This window comes from Theobroma cacao, chromosome 2 (genome assembly GCF_053813885.1).
Source record: "Theobroma cacao isolate CCN51 chromosome 2, ASM5381388v1, whole genome shotgun sequence".
Taxonomy (NCBI): Eukaryota; Viridiplantae; Streptophyta; class Magnoliopsida; order Malvales; family Malvaceae; genus Theobroma; species Theobroma cacao.
The window spans coordinates 195,885-214,462 of NC_142640.1; the positions used below are offsets into that span (position 1 = coordinate 195,885).

General features: G+C 38.2%; 2 protein-coding genes and 1 pseudogene across 8 annotated transcripts; all 3 read right to left on the bottom strand.

The window, feature by feature from the left end:
* Positions 1-570: 570 nt before the first annotated feature.
* On the bottom strand, positions 571-5,760 carry LOC18607004 (putative ABC transporter C family member 15). The gene is given in 13 exon segments (XM_088803235.1): positions 571-719; positions 837-927; positions 929-1,080; positions 1,163-1,223; positions 1,316-1,836; positions 1,947-2,241; positions 2,433-2,597; positions 2,695-3,294; positions 3,390-3,476; positions 3,794-4,345; positions 4,347-5,227; positions 5,322-5,381; positions 5,646-5,760. Coding segments are annotated over 13 exon segments (3,714 nt in total). The 3' UTR covers positions 571-585.
* Positions 5,761-7,159: 1,399 nt separating this feature from the next.
* On the bottom strand, positions 7,160-14,581 carry POLH (Y-family DNA polymerase H). Of its 6 annotated transcripts, none has more exons than XM_088804040.1 (16): positions 14,444-14,581; positions 13,030-13,127; positions 12,803-12,914; positions 12,535-12,705; positions 12,073-12,237; positions 11,865-11,968; positions 11,578-11,697; positions 11,154-11,277; positions 10,820-10,933; positions 10,470-10,685; positions 10,254-10,362; positions 10,038-10,168; positions 9,526-9,598; positions 9,329-9,444; positions 8,700-8,808; positions 8,192-8,627 (listed from the first exon to the last, which is right to left on the bottom strand). In XM_088804040.1, exons 2-16 carry the CDS (start codon positions 13,032-13,034, stop codon positions 8,341-8,343), a joined length of 1,956 nt encoding a protein of 651 aa, XP_088660166.1. In that variant the 5' UTR covers positions 13,035-13,127; positions 14,444-14,581; the 3' UTR covers positions 8,192-8,340. The 6 variants fall into 6 exon arrangements, with proteins under 6 accessions (XP_088660165.1, XP_088660166.1, XP_088660167.1 ...); XM_088804041.1 differs by having other exon boundaries at positions 13,007-13,127; XM_018115273.2 differs by lacking the exon at positions 14,444-14,581 and adding an exon at positions 13,580-13,878 and having other exon boundaries at positions 13,007-13,127.
* LOC18607007 (UDP-glycosyltransferase 43 pseudogene) lies at positions 13,685-16,558 on the bottom strand (annotated as a pseudogene). Its single transcript, XR_016024798.1, has 2 exons — positions 14,444-16,558; positions 13,685-13,977 (listed from the first exon to the last, which is right to left on the bottom strand). The product of XR_016024798.1 is annotated as a UDP-glycosyltransferase 43 pseudogene (transcript).
* Between the last annotated feature and the right edge of the window lie 2,020 nt (positions 16,559-18,578).

An 18,578-nucleotide genomic window follows, 5' to 3' on the forward strand; every position in this document is an offset into this window, starting at 1 on the left:
CATCAGACCAATGACGAGAGAAAAAAATGAGAAATATTTAATTTGTTTGAAATGATTTTAAAGGTATTGTGGTCATCTTATAACTAAAATTGAGTAAAAATAAACAAATTTATATTTCTTACAATTTCCTCTTTTGATTATTAATATTTTTTTAATAAAACACATATTTTATATAAATCTCTAACATAACTATTTTTTTATTTAATTTAATATCACCACTAAATTTCATCTCCATCTTTGTCGGTATGAATACTCAATGTTAAACATCAAATTCGTTAAAATTTTAAAATTGATATAATTGACTCTGTTTTTATATTGTCTTTTATTTGATTTTTTTTTTGTTATTTGGATAATTTTTTTTACTTTTTCTTTTTTCACTACTTTATTTGCATCTAATTTTTCCAATTTATCAATACTGTCTTTACACCAAAATAATTTTTTATGTGTAATTTTGCATCTAAACTAAATTGTATGTTAATTATAAATAAATAAAATAATAATGCAAAAGAAATACCACTTAGAAGCAAGAATTTTGGATTAAACATTCAATGTTAGATTACATATGTGCTGTGTTCCTTCCTTTACCTATTCTAGGCATCCCTGTCTGCATTGCTGTGAGCTTTTGGATGAATTCCACCTGAATTCTCTTACCAACTTTGAGAAAGCAGAGGAACTATCTTTCAGTAACTCAGCTGGAGAGTCAAACTCCACAGAGGTTCCTGCATCAGTGACATATACAATATAGTCATTGCACAGAATTATTCAGACTGGAAACAAAATATTGAGGAATATCTAGAGATGCAGAAAGATATAAATATTTAATTTCTTAGCCTCACCACCATCAAGAACCAGAACCAGGCCACTGTTGATAACCGTGGGTATGCGATGTGCAACAGTGATGACTGTGCTTCTGGTTGACTCATTTTTTTATTGTTTTCTGAAGTAGATTATCTGTTGCTGTGTCAATAGACGCGGTAGCCTCATCCAGAACAAGAATTTTCTTCTTTTCTAGCAGAACTCTTGCTAGACAAATGAGCTGTCTTTGACCTACACTCCAGTTTCCACCATCTTCCACAACTGAAACATTTTATATGTTTTTGAATTCATAACCGAATCACTGGAAAGAAACATAAAAACAAAGCGACTGTAATTGTTCTATCTGGTGCATCAAGAAGCCTTTGGTCTTGCCTTATTATCTCAGCCAATCGGCACTTCCTCAGAGCCTGAAATGTGGACTTGTTATTGTGATAATAATCTGTATATCAGTATACGTACCCAGGTGAGTAGTCTAGTTGCTTGGGGATCGAATTCTTGCCTCCCAGATTTCTTTATCAGAATGCTGTTGCAGAGGATCCAAATTATGTTTCATTGTTCCTTGAAATAGTGTTGGGTCCTGAGGTATTATGCTTAACCTTGATCTCAAATCCTGGAGTCCCAACATGCTAATATCCATCCCATCAATAATGATTTGTCCTTGTGATGGCTCCACCAAACGGAAGAGAACTTGGATGAGCGTTGATTTTCCACTTCCCGTTCTTCCCACAATTCCAATTTTCTTCTCCCCAGAGAAGGTGCAAGTTATTCCATGGAGAACAATCGGAAGAGCAGGTCCATACCGAACCTGGAGGTTTCTGAATTCTATGCATCCGTGTTCTGGCCATTCTGGTCTGGGCCTATTATCTTCAATGACTAATGGTGCCTCGCTTTGTACGTTAGTGAACTGAAGTATTCTTTCCACCGATATCATCTTATTCTCAACATTGCACAGGTTCCATATAACCCAAGATTGTAAGACATTTAGACTAAGACCGTATGCAACTGCTAATCCTGCCAAGCCTGTAATAAAATCAACCAATTCATAAATGATTCTCAGATGTATTATGGCAGCACATAAAAGTACCTCTCTGGCAACTTAAATCGAGAAAAGGCGTATAATTGGTGCTTACTGGGGTTCACAGCTAAGGTCGGCAGGCTCACCAAGAATACAAGAACGAGGAAGAAACCAATGTTAAAAAGAAAGTTAACCCGAACACAGAGCCATTCAATTGTGGCAGAGTTATGGAAAGCGATGCATGAGAAATCATCAATTAGGTTGAGAATTCTTGCAAAGAATTGCTCTTCTTGATCAAAGCAACGAATCGTTGCTGCTCCAGCAATTGTTTCTGAGAAGTGGTGAAGTACTGGAGCCTTCTGAACTCCAACCATCCTAGCTAATTCTCGAGCAGTTGTGATGTAGTAAGCCTACCAAGAAGCATGATTCCTTTGAGGGTGAATTTGGATTTCGTAGAATATCAGATTGTAAGTATAAATGTAGACATTATGTAAAACTGAGTAAATGTAATTCTATCTAGGCAAGTCTCTCTTCTCTGGGCCATTAAGACTGATGGAAAACCATTTGACAAAACAAGTGAGGAAAGGACAAAAGTATATACCTGATACCGCATGGAGATGTAAAAGATGACCAAAAAGAGAAGGACGAACTTCCAGTCCACCAGGGATAAAAGGAAAACAACACTAATCAGCTGAATAATTGCAAATACTAGCCCAGCTAATCTGTATGATATGTCCGTATCCACAACACTCTGGTCTGTTGAAAACTGTAATACAGACATATAAACAAGCAAGCGAGATGTCAGCTCTTTCACCAGTGCAAAATACAAAAACGACAAAAAGCAAGATGATGAAAAAGATGACCCTATCCAGCATTCGACTTGAAGGAGTGATGTCAAAGAAGGACATGGGAGCGTGGAAAATTGACGTTATCATGCCGACAAAAAGCTGCTGGGCGGTCTTGAGGGTCATGGCTGATAGCAGGACTGCCCTTGCTGATATAAAAACTGAGCTCCCAAAAGAGATCAAAGCAAACATTCCCATCATTCGACCTCGGCTGACCCTGCCCTCTTCTTCAGTTGCCCACGCCATCCAATAATTACTTTCTATCTGTAGCATTTGAAAGAGGACGTGGGAAAGAAGAATAATTGGAACAAATGCCCCCTTATAGGCTGCCGTGATGAAACTTGAGTAAACGTTCCAGCTTACTCTTCCTGTTTCCATCTTCTCTTCAAGAGACCTTTCTTCAGGCTGGAAGTTATTAACAGGATTCTTGTCGGGAATACTTGTGTCTTCTGTTTGATTTCCTAATTCTAGTTCACCGGAATGAAACGGCTGCGGAGATGGGTTCACTTGGTCTAGGGACTCTTCGTGAGCAGCCATTAACAAGGCAAGTTCACCACTGGGATCTGCTATCAACTCTCTGCATGTTCCTATTTGAACAATCCTACCCTCTCTAAGTACCTGCGTATTGCATGTTTAAGATGAAAATTAGTTTCTCCCTGCATATAGACACAGGCTTAGATTTTTTTTTTAAAAAAATACAGATACAAGCTTACTATAACAATGTCTGCGGCAGCCAAAAGCTCCAACTGATGGGTGGCATAAACTACTGTCTTAAGAGACAGAAGCCCTCTTAAGCAGTGCTGCAAAAACATTGCAAAAACATGAAAATATATCCTTCTTGTGTTGTTGGAATAAGAAAATGCAAAGGTCATGCCCATGGTACGAGGGGCATATTTTCTATGCTACTCTGATTGTATATTTCTATGTACTGTTACATAAATGATTATTCTAGAATGGCATACCAACCCCTGAGTGTGGGAGCCTAGAAATCAAGAAAACTACTACCAAGATTATTGCGGATATGGCAAAGTAAAACCAACAACTAACAATAACAGTAGCAACAAGGCTATGATCCTTGACAGGAACAAAAGCATTAAACGGGGTGAAAGTTGCTTGCCTTGAACAAATGTGCTCCAGTACTTGTATCAACGGCGCTAAATGGATCATCAAGGAAGTATACATCTGAATCACTGTAAATTGCCCTGGCAAATTGTAGCCTTTGTTTTTGACCTCCGCTTAAGTTTATGCCTCTTTCTCCCACCCAAGTTGAATCCTTATTAACCAAACTTTCAATGTCTTCTATCAATGCACACCCTTCTAAAACATCATGATAAAATGATTCATTCAATTCTTTCCCAAATAATATATTGTCCTTAACTGTAGCAGACTGAATCCATGGTGTCTGTTATACATAAGCTTTAGAACCAAAAACCTCAGTTCCTGTGCCTGACACCCTGGGGATCTCACCAAGAATGCTACAGAGAAGACTGGATTTTCCTGATCCTACTAATCCGCATACAGCAACCTTGCAACCTTTCTTAATTTGAATATCTTTATCAATTATAATTGCGGGTTGCCGCAAATTTAAATTGCTTGTTTCCCAAGCATATTCCGCTTTTCTTATATGAATCACAACATCAGAGGCATTTGCATTATGGTTGGATTTTTTACTTGTCCTGATTTTCTTCTCTTAGAAAGTCCTGCAGCCGATCAATTGAAATTTTTGCCTGAGCAATAAGAGAAGCAAGCTCTGGCATGTTATATATCGGCTCTTGCAAGATTCTGAGTGTTGCCAAAGTTGAGAGAACTGATCCTGAAGTTAGTGGTCTACGTAACAAGGTACATATACCAAAGGTCGTCAACAATATGACTGATGGTGAACTCCAATAGAGACATACCACCAGTGCTTGGGCATATAAGTAGCTCTTCAGCCAACCTCTTTCTCTTTCCCTAAGTTGAAAGAGCTTCTGTAGAAATGTGGACTCCCAACCATGGAACTTCGAGACTTTCATGCTCTTTATAGCTTCGGAGGTAGCCTTCATCCTGCAATCCTTTGCTTCCATAATCCCAGAGTGCCACCTTCTTTGCAACTTTGACACAGGGGTGTTCATCACCATGACTAAAATAGTAGCTGTAATAGCAGCAATTGAAGGCAGCCAACCAACATGCTTCTTCATAATAATCAATGCAAGGACAACTTGAAGAGGAAGCAACCAAAATTCATGACAGCGTGCAACTAATTCTCCAACTTTTTCAATATCTGCGTTGATATAATTAATGATCTGTCCATTTTTGGCTCCAGCATTTCTGACTGAAAGCGATTTTTTGTATATTGTAGCCATCAGAGCTGCCCGGACACGAATACCAATTCTATTAGCTCCGAAACGCCATTGTCTCTCACAAAGGGACTCGAGTGTCTTGGCAAAAAAGAAGAGGAAGGCCAGAAGCAGGCCGTAGTACCTTGGTTCATCATGCCTCCCAGTCCCAGATATATAAGTAATGAAGTTTGGGACGAGATAAGGCCCAGCATAGGAAGCGCCGGTGAAAACTCCTGGAAAATATGAAGGAAGCATGATAGTATTTGAAAAAGGAGTTGAATTGCATGGAGTGATGATAAAATATTTTTAAGTGGTGACAATATTTACCTGCGAAAATGGCATTTAGGAGCAGGGATGCACGAACAGCAGAAACATAACATAAGCATGCTGTCTTAACAAGTTGATGTAGGATAATAAACTACAACTCTAACATTATGAACTGATAATATATATGTATATATGTAGTAGTATAATATTTGTTTGTAGGGAATAATATTTTTCTTGTTATGTACTAATCGTACATGTACGTACATGTATAGTCGAAGGCAAAGCTAAAAAGAAGAAGCAGGCAGGCAAAAGTTGAAAAGTATAAACAATGGCATGTATAATTAAAACTTAAAGGAAGGAAAATATAGAGAGAGATAAATTTACTAGGATGAGGACGTGAACAAACTAAATATGCAAAACGTAGAGGAGGAGAAGATAGGATTGGGAAGCCATGATAGGCGGCGGAGCTGGGAAGTGCGATGAGCAACAAGTTGGACATTGATTCACGTACCTAGTACTGGTCCTGGGAAAGGCACAAACCAGAACCCCTTCTTCCTTTAGACGTGAGTCGTGAGTGAATGACAGCAGTCGCCAGAGATTCTCTTCTATATATATAACACACACAAATTATCAATGATTAGCCTTTTTCTTGTGGGAGAAGGCAGATAAATGTAAGAGTGTTGCCCTTGCCCTTACTTTACGAAGAGTATATATATATATATATATATAGCACACACTAGAGTAGAGTAGAGTCACCGTTTTGTTTTGTTGAGTGTCAATTTTTTTAATCAAGGAACAATAATTTTTTAACTATACAATCAGAGTAAATTAATAAAATAGAAAAAAAAATTAAAGTAAACAAAATTTGAAACATAGAGTAAACAACTAAACCAAATATCAAACAAAATCAACTTGCAAAGTAAAAACCAAAATTAAAAAAAAAAAAAAAAAGTCAACAACAGCATTGAACGACAGAAAAATAAAAATAAAAGTCTAAATACAAAAACGTAAAAAAAATAAAAAAGAATAACACCTCAGCAAAACCAAGAACAAAAAAACATCGAAAGAAAGGAAACAAAATTGAAAAAAAAAAAAAAAAAGGAGCTCCAAACAAAGAGAAGAAGAAGACAAAATCAACGAAGAAAGCAATAAATGCGAGAGAGTGAGGAATCCCCCATGGAGGAAAACATGTAAAAGCATGGTAATGAAAAAGACCAAAATAATATGTAAATATATTAAAAACCCAAAACTGCCCTTAAAACAAAGGAAAAGTGAACAGTGAAAAGACAAAAAAAACTCCAACAAGGCCCACAATCATAAAAAAGGCCATCCTAAAAAAAAAAAAAAAAAGAAAACCTTGTGGTGTGCTCAACTGAATGACTTGTGGTTCAATTAGACATCAATTGAAATAGTCTTCATTTACAGTCATTTTTAATCTACACTAAAGCCATAGCGGGCGTTGCTCCAAATTTCTTGGAGTGACTAGAATTGGGCCTTGTGTAGGTCAAACAAAACCCATACTAAACTTAAAGTGATTTGGTAAATTATATTATTATGCCTTGTAGTTTATAAAAAATGTAAATTGGTTATTATATAATAATTTTGTGTAAATTAAATGTCTGTAATTTCTTAATTTATTAATTTTAATTCTGTTAAATTTTCAGTTTTAAATATATAAATATATATATATATATATTGACTTAATGTTGCCTATGCAGTGATAAGCTGAGAATTTGAGGCAAAATTGTGCTATGTATAAAAAGGTAGTTGAACATGTTTCACCATGTGACCCGTTCGCAAGGAAAAGCCTGAAGCCTGGTGGGTGTCATGTAGCTAAATATCCAAGAAAAAGTAGTTGATTGCAAGATTTTGCAATATATTATCTTGCAGACACGAGATAAATATGTGCACAACGCAACGTACGTTGTTAGCACCAAGAAATTTTTCCTTGTCAAATGCCAAATCCAGTGAGTGTGTTGTCACAAGCTAAGCGAAATAAAGTGTATTTGGGATTGACAGACTTCAATGCAAATGTGTGAACGCCAAAGAAAGAGGCTTCAGGCTTCAGCCGCCACCCACCCCGCCATTTGGCTACATGAGTCGCCAATCCTCATCCTTCTGCTACCCCCTGCAACTGGGCGGAGTACCGTCGCCCTTCCTTGGCAGTATGACTGCTTGAACTTTCTCTTTCCGTTGCACTTTACTAGTTTCCATAACACCACTCTGGTCCAAAGGATTTCCCACTCATTGCATAATTTAACTTAGAATTCAATTTACCGGATGGACTTGTTCCTTGGATTAGAAAGAAAGCATAGTGAGAGGACCCAGATAGGCGACGGTGAACGCAAAAACAGTTGAAATACATCTCTTCTCAACACTCTTGTCCTGTGCATATATGCCTTCATTTTGAGCTTCTTAAGGCACATGCAGCTTCAGGGTTAGAGTTCGTTTCAGGGAAAGATTAACTGCAAGTAGACATGCCCTCATTTGCAGTCAAGAGTCGCAGCTATCAGCAACAACAGAAGAAAACAATTTGTCATTTATTAACTACGGTCTGCATGCAGGTGACGAAGCAGTCTCTCTCCAATGTCTAGGATTTTTCCATATATATAGTTAGCACTTTGCAGTTGACCTATGACATGTAGCATATACAATGCAACCTGCAAACACACCATCTTAAATACTATACTAACTTTCGGTCTGCCTGAGACTCTCCAGGCACGAGCTCCTAGGTTTGAGAAAACGACGCATGCTCAGGCTTTTGAATGCACAAGACACAAAGTGCCTTTCTACCTTGGCCAGCTCGAAACTGTCAACAAGCTTTAGGTCCTGTAAGATACGATTAAAATTTTTGGATGATACCTCCTATATTAATACGATTAAAATGTTAGAAATGAGTGATATGCTCTGGCCTATTGTTAAACATATACTGGGCAGAATATATGATACGTCCTATATTTGTATGATCGGATGAAAGATTTCTCTTTTGGTGAGAACTGATAGTATTATCAAATCATGGTTTATACCTATAAAAGATAAAATAACATTACTACATGCTGATGCTATCATCCTGGTTTTCTTATGACTTTTTGGTTGGCGAAAAATAATGAGAGATTGTAGAACCTCGCTTGACTATATTATTAGGCCGCTTTCGAGGCTGCAGCCAGGCTTGAATTTCATCTTGGATCTCTGTTGGCAATTCATCAATCACAGATGGGTCAATTTCATCGATGTTGTAACTCCATGCTTCCCTTCTCCGTTCATCCTGATCTCTAATGTAACTGCAACTGCTCCTCTCATTCTCCTCTGCTACTTCAACTTCATTAAGTTCTGCAAGGCTATGACCTCTGGACTGAAAACCTGCACCTAGATATTAAATATTCAGAGAACCAAAATTTTGTAATAATATAGGGCCCTAAAAGTGGAATTAAGAATTACCGTTGGTTAATTGAGCATCGGTGCCTTGGACAGTTCTATCGTGCTCTTGGGACAACGAAGCGCCAGAGGGATTGCAGCTCTTAAAAAATTTCAAAATTGAAGATGTTCCCTGTCACAACATATTGAAGGAAGCTAAGATATTCCCCCAAACCCCAGAAAGCACAAACATATAGCAAATCAGTGGCAAATTCTGAAACATAACTAATTGTGAAATGCATGGTTGTAATTATAATAGCCTGTTGACATTACTTCTTAAATTCATCCCTACCATATATTACATAGGAGCAACCCCAACTAGTAACTTATAATCAACTGCATCATGATAATCAGGCCACCAAAGACCCTCTACTCGCAATGCAGTCATTTCCTTAGGCTCAAGTAAGATATATTTGTAGGAGGCTGGGCTATACCCTGACCAGACCACATTTTCTATCACCCAATTTTTTTTTTTTTATTTTGTATCAATATTGATGCTATTTCTTTCAAAGAAGAACAGATCAAGATATTTAAACTTAAGAGGAACTTCTTCTCCACATAATAATCATGATAAGCAAGTATTCTCAAGATAGCATTATAACACATTAAATAGAGATAACAGAAGAAGAGATAAATGATATTCATGATTGAACCTTGTTTTTCAATCTTGTTCCTTTTTGCTCCCTGTATTCTGACTTAAACCGACTTTCATCCTTAGAGAACTCTCTTTGCTGTTTATTCTGGTTCTGTTCCAAGCACCCCTGAGTTCCTAAATAAACACAATTACATCATCAGAACTTGAAAGGGCATATAGGGACCGAAGGAAACAGCAAGTACTGGAAGATATTACCTGAGAGTAACAATGGTGAAGTATCCTCGGTCAAGCCATCTTCTTTCTTCTTTGATGGAAAGCAAGCTAGATCCTGCAGACAGAACAAACTAGTAACATGAAATGTTCACAACCAGAAGCATTTAAAAATAAGAAAACAAGATCACGTGTATCAAACACAGGTAGTAGTTCTAACACAATATAAATTATACATATATCAAAAGGCCTACACGTTATACATGTTGAAAACCTTACATATCATGCTCTCTAAAATCAAGGAAAAATTACAATAGTATAGAAATCTATGTTGCTTGCTTGCATCACATAATCATATTCCACATTGCAAAAATAGAACACTGATCAGTTGCCAATTTCTTATATACAATTCAATATTAGCTGGACACTTTCATTGAAAAGCTCTTAAATATTTGACATAAGCTCTATAAACTTTTTGGATTGCATTCTTTTAATAACCAATTATCATCTTAAAAATGTTATGCTGTATTTAGAAAAGAATCTGCTTACATAAATACCTCATCTTTCCAGACATTTATTTTCTGTTCTTGTAGACCCAAACCAGGGATAGTATCCTCAATCCAGCTTTCTTCCCCTGAAAAATCAATTTTTGGTTCAGGTAAATTCACCTCTGAGTAGCTTTCATTACCTGAATGAACACCTAGCCCAATTAGACAATGAATATGTATTATTATCATAAGCAAGATCACAAATTATCAGCAAAGAAAGAAGACCTGGGGGTGACAAATGTGTTGCATCCATTCTGAGGTTCTCCGGTGATTGTATTGAAGAAAAGTGGGATGAAGTTTGCCAATGAAAATATTTCGCAATTGAACATGTTCCCTGCCAAAAGTAGTTATAGAGTAACACATTATGCATAACTTTAGGTGGTCCAAAAAAAACATGTCAAGGTCATGATTTACTACAAACAATGTAAATTTTGAACTTACAGATGGTATGGGGACAATTTTACTGGCTGAAACAGAAAGAGATGTTATCCCCCATCCACTGTAGTGACTTCCTTCAGACTTACCACCATACAATCCTATGTATTCGCGCAATCCAGCTTGAAATAGGTTGAAGGCATCTTCCTGGATCTTGGCAGTCCCATACCTTAGTGGACAAGATTTTGAGGGGAACTTTTTCTGTGAATCTGAGTCACTGGACTGCAGAAATACTCATAATAAGTAAAACAGAATGCTGGAGTTAGCACATCACATATAAGAATCTGGGTTGGATAAGAGAAAGAAGCTGCCACAGGCACATAAAAGTGCAAACCTACAAGATAAAAGATAGGTACCTTGTATGCTCTAACATGCAGAGTTAAAGTGTGTGCTATCCTCTTGTTTTGGTCTAGGTCAGAGCAAAGCCGTTCGCTGAGTTCTTCGCAAAGTTGATTAAGCCAGTGTTGCACCTGGTAATAAAGATATAAAGAGGCAAGTTTCAACAAATTGAACTACATTCTAAGATAATCACACTTGGGAATTAAGCTCACAAACTATGCTCTTTATTTTGTGCAAAATCTACATTCTAAGATAACCACACTGAATATTGACACATTGACTTCATAACATGAAAAAATCATAGTGCATCATGAGCAGAAAGCATCATTTAATTAAAGACAAAACCCTTACTGCAGAAACTGTCTTTAGTGCACGAGGGCCAGGAAATGTCTTTCCAGAACCATGGCTCTTGGGGAGAAGGCGTCCCTCAACTGCTTCTCCATTGATTCCTCTTGCAATATTCCATAGCCAAGTACTGGAGTCCATGCAAAATATAGGTATTTAGGAACCATATCCAGAATTCCAGATAACTTATAAATGAATCACCAAATGGTAAAGCACATGATTCAGAACGGTCACTTCTTCTGGCGGATCTTTATTGTACAAAACTTAAAACAAGAAGTCAACATTATGGAAAGAATTTATGAAAGTGCTAGATAAGAGCTCTTGATGTTATACATATAATGTAGTAGTTTAAGTTTTGATTTTAAGCGGAGAAGCTGCAATGATTGAGAAATATAAGACATTTCCAAAAACTCTGTTAATAGCTAATGACCCAGTATTTAAGCCATAACGTTCTTGAAGCTTCTCCTCTGAAAATTGCAATAGATCTCCAACAGTGTTCACACCCATGTCAATTTGTAAGGACATTCCCAGCTTGCCTCCAAGCTGTTTCCTGTAAATAAAATTTTAGTCAAAATAATGTGTCACATCTTAGGAGAGAAGGTGAGCATGTAACTGCTCTTCCCTCATACATTAGTGATGATGTTTAAATATCATTTACCCACAAGGAATGTAACTAATTAGCATTTCAACTCAATCCAGAAATTTATTGAAACTTACATTTTCCTTATTGGCAAGGAATTGAGCAATCCTTGTACAGATGAGAAAGGCACAACAGTTTGTTGTGCAGGTTTATTCATACCACTTGCAAGTTTGGCCAGCATCTGGCAACAAAGTTGTAAGATGATAGCAAAAGGTTAGTAAAAATGTGGTACCTTATGGTACTTGCTGAAAGAGTACAAGGGAGAGAAAAAAACTTTCTAGCCACCTTATTATGAGCAATGCCTGCAGAACAAGTGAATTCTGTCTCCTTTAAAACCTGCATCCTAAGTTCTGCAACAATGAGGATCCCACAAGCTAGTAACTTATCACGGTGATCAGCATTGCACCTATGTATCCAATTCCTAACATTTTCTTTCACATCACTCCCATCCTGCACAGTTGCACGTACAGTAACATTTTAAGTGATGCAAAATCCTACACTCTCCAATCATGCAAAACAGTACACAATAGACCCAAGTAGGGAGAAAAATTTATGACAGGACACATGTACAAATCTACTAAACTTATTGTTTAAGTAGCAATGGAGGCTTCCAAGAACATTGTACTTGAGCTAAAATCATATACATTGGCATCTGTCCATCAACAGAGGTGCTATTCACCATGATCAACTCCAGTGCCAAGCATTATTAAATCTTACGCTGAAAGATCCCAAAGCATGGGTGCAAACCTCATTATTGAGCCCTAGAATATGTGACTTGAGAGCTTCCTCATCTATTGCCTCCAAATGCTGTGGAGGAGCTTCTGCTAGCATTGTTTCTGCTGCATCAGTAAGATCAAGATAAACTTCATCAATGGAAGCCCTTTCACATCTACCTCTCCTTGCAAGGATGGATACCACCTGCAAATTTTGTTAAAATCCAGCATAAGATGGGTTCTAAATGAACTCCTGACAAGATACTTGAATTCAGTGCAAATGTTCTTCAAATCCCATAAACCTCGGAGCCTGCATTCCGATAACCATTCAGATCAGCTTTACCACGGGCTACAGGAACTTGGACCAGATGAATTTGTGGGCAAACCTCCTTTGCTTCCTCACCACGCATTGAGCTGAAAACCCAACATAAGATAGAAAAAGAAAATAAGAAAATATTAATCATCAATTGAGAATCCTGATAACGATTTCTTAACACCATAATTACCGCTTCACCCCGAATTTACGTGCCTCATAGCTGACAGCAATCAAAGCGCCTCCTTTCCATTCATTGTACTGTACAACTGCAGTAGGCAAACCCCGTAATTGCGGTTGCTTTCTTTGCTCCACTACAAAAGGAAATGTATAAAACAATGTTACGCTAGAACTTAAGACACTAGGCCACAATTGACTGGAAAATTCTACAGAGAAAGCGCAAGACAATTTCAAGGAGGGAGAAAAAATGCGATGAACATGAACGGATGACTTCACTTATTTTCTGAATATAACTACAAATAAAAAATTTATTCATTTTCATTTTTCTAAAGAAAAAAATGACAATTTGGGCCTCTGGGTCCTGATCGTAAAACGAAAGTAACAATTTTGAAGAACAACGGTGCATAATTACTGCTAGTCTAGAACCGGATGACGCAGAACAAAAAGAAAGAAAGTGAATTGGCTTCGGTTTCTCCACCTGTGCGACAAAATTCACCAACTTTTTGGGAAATTTGAACAGAATAACACGAAACCGACAGTGCAGAATTGGTCGGAAACCTAAGTAAGAGGAAAAAGGAGTTAAAACCTTGAACATAGAAGCAGTCCATGTCGATATGAGCAATCACCCTCGAATCACACGATTCTGGTTTTGCCACTGGCATTGCTCTTACTCTCTCCTTGGCTCGCTCTCTTCTTTTTCCCTCCAATACTTGTCTACTTCTTTCCTAGTTTTTCTGTTTTTACCAACCAACCAAGGAACGGCAGAGAGAGGCAAGCGGGCACTCGCTGTTTTTCCTCGGAAAGCAAGTAGCAACGCACTGCCCCAATGCCGTTTCGGTCATTGTTTCTCAATGGACCCTTGTTTGCTTAGGCCCAGTTTGCCCCCAATAGCTCAAACGTACTTGTTCTCAATTCGAGCTTCGAAAGGAAGAAAAACGTAGGCACTCTGAGCCCTGAAATTGACACTACGTCTACCCTCGAAGGCTAATTTTTCAGTCAGATGAAATTTGTATTAAAGTCACTGAAATTCCAGCATAAAGATCAACCCATGTATGGAGATAAAAAATGGGGATATACAATCAAGCTATAAACCTAGTGGTACTCAATGCCATTAAACCAAAATTTCACTGATTGATCATAACTTAATATAAAAGTTTTAAGCAAATCAAAATACTAACATGAAACGGAAGAAAACAATTCAACTCATTATTAAAAGTTATCACTATATTGAGAACATCCTGTTTTTGTCAACTCTAAATTAAGAATTTATAAAATAATTAACTTCTTATAGATTAGAGGTAAAAGATACCATGTGTCGTGGAAAAAATAAATGCATTAATCTAATTAATTTCAAGACCTCGTATCAGTATTAGCCATCCACGATAGAACATTCTTAAAGTCAAATTCAATACTCAACTTAAAACTTGCAAAAAGGAGCAAGCAAAAATACCTTTCTTAAAACAGTTAGCAAGCAACTTGACGAGGATTTTGTAAAGAGAGCTTATCAAGCTTACAGGCCTATGAAGGAAGGGCTCAAGATCTTGGAGATGAAAGAACTAAAGGATGAGTTAGTATCTTTACTGAGCTCCCTTGAAGTTGGATAGGTCATTTCTCAATAAATGCCACCACATTTAAAGAAGCTAAAATTTAGAACCATCACAATCTCATAAAGAAACGTCCATGGTACGCGCAGATTCTATGCAGATTGCATCTGCTCGGCTCATCTTTTTGAACTGTAACACTTGCACAGCTGGGCGAGGCCAGAGATCATTATGGAAAAAGATTTTGGAAATCGTTAAAAGTACTTTCGAATCGTACTTTTTCAATTTTGACTGAAACATACATACATAGAGCGAAGGTCCCTCCAAAACCAAAAGACGATACTTTTGTTTACTATTTACTAGTATGTAATGTATTATCGCCTTACGACAAAAGCAACGCACCGATCCACCATTTCAGTGCTGCTTGTTACTCAAGTATTTCCACTTTTTTAATCGCTATCTCTGCCGTTAACTCCTCAATCAGAGAAGCCAGCGATTTGTATGATGATCCATTTGGCATGAGAGCCACCCTACTCTTCTGTTTCATTTCCCTCATCTTTCTCCTAACCTCATCATTGCCCTTCATCAGACGCCGCAGCGCTCTCTCCAGCTCCTCGGGAGACACCAAGTCGCTGCCCTTCCTGTAATCCGCTCGGATCTCCACAGCCAGTTCCAGCTCCGTCACCAATTCGAAGGCATTCAGTTGCTGCTCTGCATAGAGCGGCCACGTGGCTATTGGAACACCATACCATATACTCTCCAAGATGGAATTCCATCCACAGTGTGAGACGAACCCTCCGATTGCTTGGTGGCTCAATATCAAAGCTTGCGGGACCCATCCGCAAACCAACCCAGTTCCAGCCCTTCGGCTTCGATCAACGAACCCTGGAGGCAGCATCTCGATTTCCTCCACATTCGTGTATTCGCCCGGAAGGTCCAATTTCATTTTCGGCGGTTCGCGGATAGACCACAAGAACCGGAATCCGCTCCGTTCTAGTCCCACTGCTATTTCCCTCAACTGCGCCTCACTAAGGCTTCCCATGCTGCCGAAACACAAGAACACCACGGATGAAGGAGGTTGGTTATCGAGCCATTGCATGATGCTACCATGCTGAGCTTGTTGGGGATGCCACTGTGCCGGTCCAACAAGGTCAAGAACTGGACCAATGGGATAGATGGGAGGCCAATCATCATTCCCATTAGAGACAGAGTCGATGGCATAAGATTCCAGTTCTCTAAACGTGTTCACAACGATCCCCTTGGTTTCTTTGTACCTGCGTGCATGGTGTAGATACCAGAAATAACCGTCCTGTTTTCTGTACAACACCGAATTGGGCAACACCCGGTAAGGTACGGGGTTGGCAAAGCCCGGGATGGTTAACCCACTGGCACTGGCTGCTGCTGGGTCTTTGGGGACCATCAACCCACTGTCCAAGGCAACAAACTCAGTTGCGAATTTGGCATCTAGAGTTGGAAGATAAAGCATTAACCCCAAAAAGCTAACTGGAGAAGCGAAGTAAAGATAACAAGGGATGCCTAGCTCGTTTGCCACATCGATCATAGATGTACAAAACATGTCAACGAACAAGCCAGCAACTCGGACAGTATTACTATCGGAGTCGGACGTGGACTCAGTTGAAATGAGGTGAGCGATTGCATTTTTGACGTGGAGTTTGTGCATTGCTATGAGCAGACATATGTAACCTAAGTAAGTTTGGTACTCATCCGTTGACGGGGGATCCACGGGAGGGAGGTTGATGAAATTAATGTCGGTGGCCGTGGCAACACACGATCGGATGTAGGCGTTGACGATGGGTCTTTCTGCTATGTCGATCATGAGAATGGTGGCGAAGAATTGGGGGTCGTGATTGGTGAGGCGGCGGGCAAATTCAACAGTTGGAACAAGGTTCCCAATGTTACCTGGGGTAGAGATGAACACTACATGGAACTTGGTCATTGCGCTTGTCAAGACTCAGACTCAAGGTGTTTTAATTTCTCTGTCTCTCTCTTTTTCTCTCTTATAGCTCTAAAGTGGCGTAAGGGTCTTTATACTTACCACGCTGTCTCAATCTCAAATAATATGCCTTTTATTTGTTTATCTTTAACTACTCGAACATTCCACTTATTACATTATATTTCAAAGAAAATAGTATCACTGATTCGGAATTCTTTCCACCTTAACCATAGTAAAATATCTGAATGGTCATTGAATCAACAAACGAAAGAACCCTTCAGCATTAAATCCCAAACCAATAACCTCTGGCATGGTTCGCTAGCAGAGCTTTATCTTTGAGCTTGCCTCTCTGTATTCTGAAGTTTGTCCCTGGGAACTTGCTGATCTATATAGTGTACTCTGATTTATTGCAATGAATATATCAAAGCAAACGAGGTAAATCACTTAAAGATTGTCATAATTGGCATTAAAACTGTATTTTGCCATAAAAGTTTCTGCATTACATCTTTGCTTCCGATAACATGTAAAGCTGTGGTAGTCATCATCAAAATAAACTGTTTCTGGTAAAAGCAGCTTGTGCCATTTTTGTGATATCTCGTTGTCTACATTGTGATGTGCAAATTGCTCTCTTTGCCCAAAGGTGATTGATGTCTTCTTGGCTTTGTTTTCTTTTTCTTCCTTTCTTCTGTCTTTTGTTTGATTTGCAAAATCACTTTTGATCTTGGTTTTGTTGTGATCCAAATGACTTTTGAACATTGGGAGATTATATTGCATGACAGATAGAATTTACAACCCTAACATTACATTCACTGTATCTTTCAGCTAATACCTAAAATAAGTAATTCAAATAATCAACTTGTTCAAATAAAGCAAAGTCTCTAAAATGGGTTTTGTTTAAACAGGATATGATCATTTATATTTTAAATCAAGCATAGAGAAGAGTCAAAATTAGCATGAAGGAAGAAGTAAACAAGTAACATCATGGTTGATTTTTCTTCTTTCTTCTCCCAGGAATGGACCCCATAACTGAAAGAAAGATGTTTCAGCAATGAGCAAGAGCAGCCAGCCAACCTATCACCACAGTAAGAACTAAGATTAGAAGGAAATGTTATTTCTTATTCTGTTTTATAAGTAACTTGCGTAGTTTTCAGACCTTGATTTGGCTAAGGGTTTGTAAAGCTTTTGGTAGGAATGCAATCGTCATAGAAAAGTTCTTACAGCTATCCACGCACTCATTGATGTGTGCTGAGTTTATACAGTGAGGTTTGTCGGTATAGGTAACAAATGAAGAGAAACAGATTAGGCTGGGTACCAGATGTTCGAAACAGATGATATTGCAAGTATTGATGCTCCTGTTTAAAACTGTTTAGGAAAGTTGGCCTTAAACTCACCTGAAAAGAGAAGGATTGATGTAGTGGGACACCTAGTTTGGATTAATGCTTAATTGAGTTGAGTCGGATCAAAAATAGGTTCATATTTGTGAAGTCAAGCTTCTCACTCTTCCTAGTCCAAGACTTAATTAGTAGACACTGCTGATATACCAATTATCTTACTCTTTTTTAGGGTAGTATGGTAAACTTTTCCACCGTTAAGTAGATCACAAAATGTTGGCGGGTTTAAAGGAAAAAGTACTAGTTCCTGTCAATTCCAAACATCTGAACTATCTAATGTTTTCACAGTTTGATCGAAGCAAGGCGTGTGTTTAATCTAGGCTGCTTCTGAACTATATATACTGGCTTGAAGTTTTGTTCCTATGTTGTGGCAGGTGTTTCCCACTTGTATCAAAGTTGCTGCCAAATCGAGAATATAGCGAGGCTTGTAGCATTCTGAATATAATGAACGGTCCTTGGTTAGAGACACCCTCTTGTGATAAATCGCCAGAGATTGAGCATATAAAATTTTCTGAGAACACTTATCAGACACTTGTGTCTGTATGTGTTGCTTTACTCAGTTCAGCGCAGTGGAGAATGCCGGGGCACCATTGCTGGGTTAGTGGAAGAAAGTCGTACAATTTACTTTTGTAGAAATGAAACTAGTTGTATGGCTGTTAATTTACTACCAGTAAGAATTGTGAAAACATGCAACATATA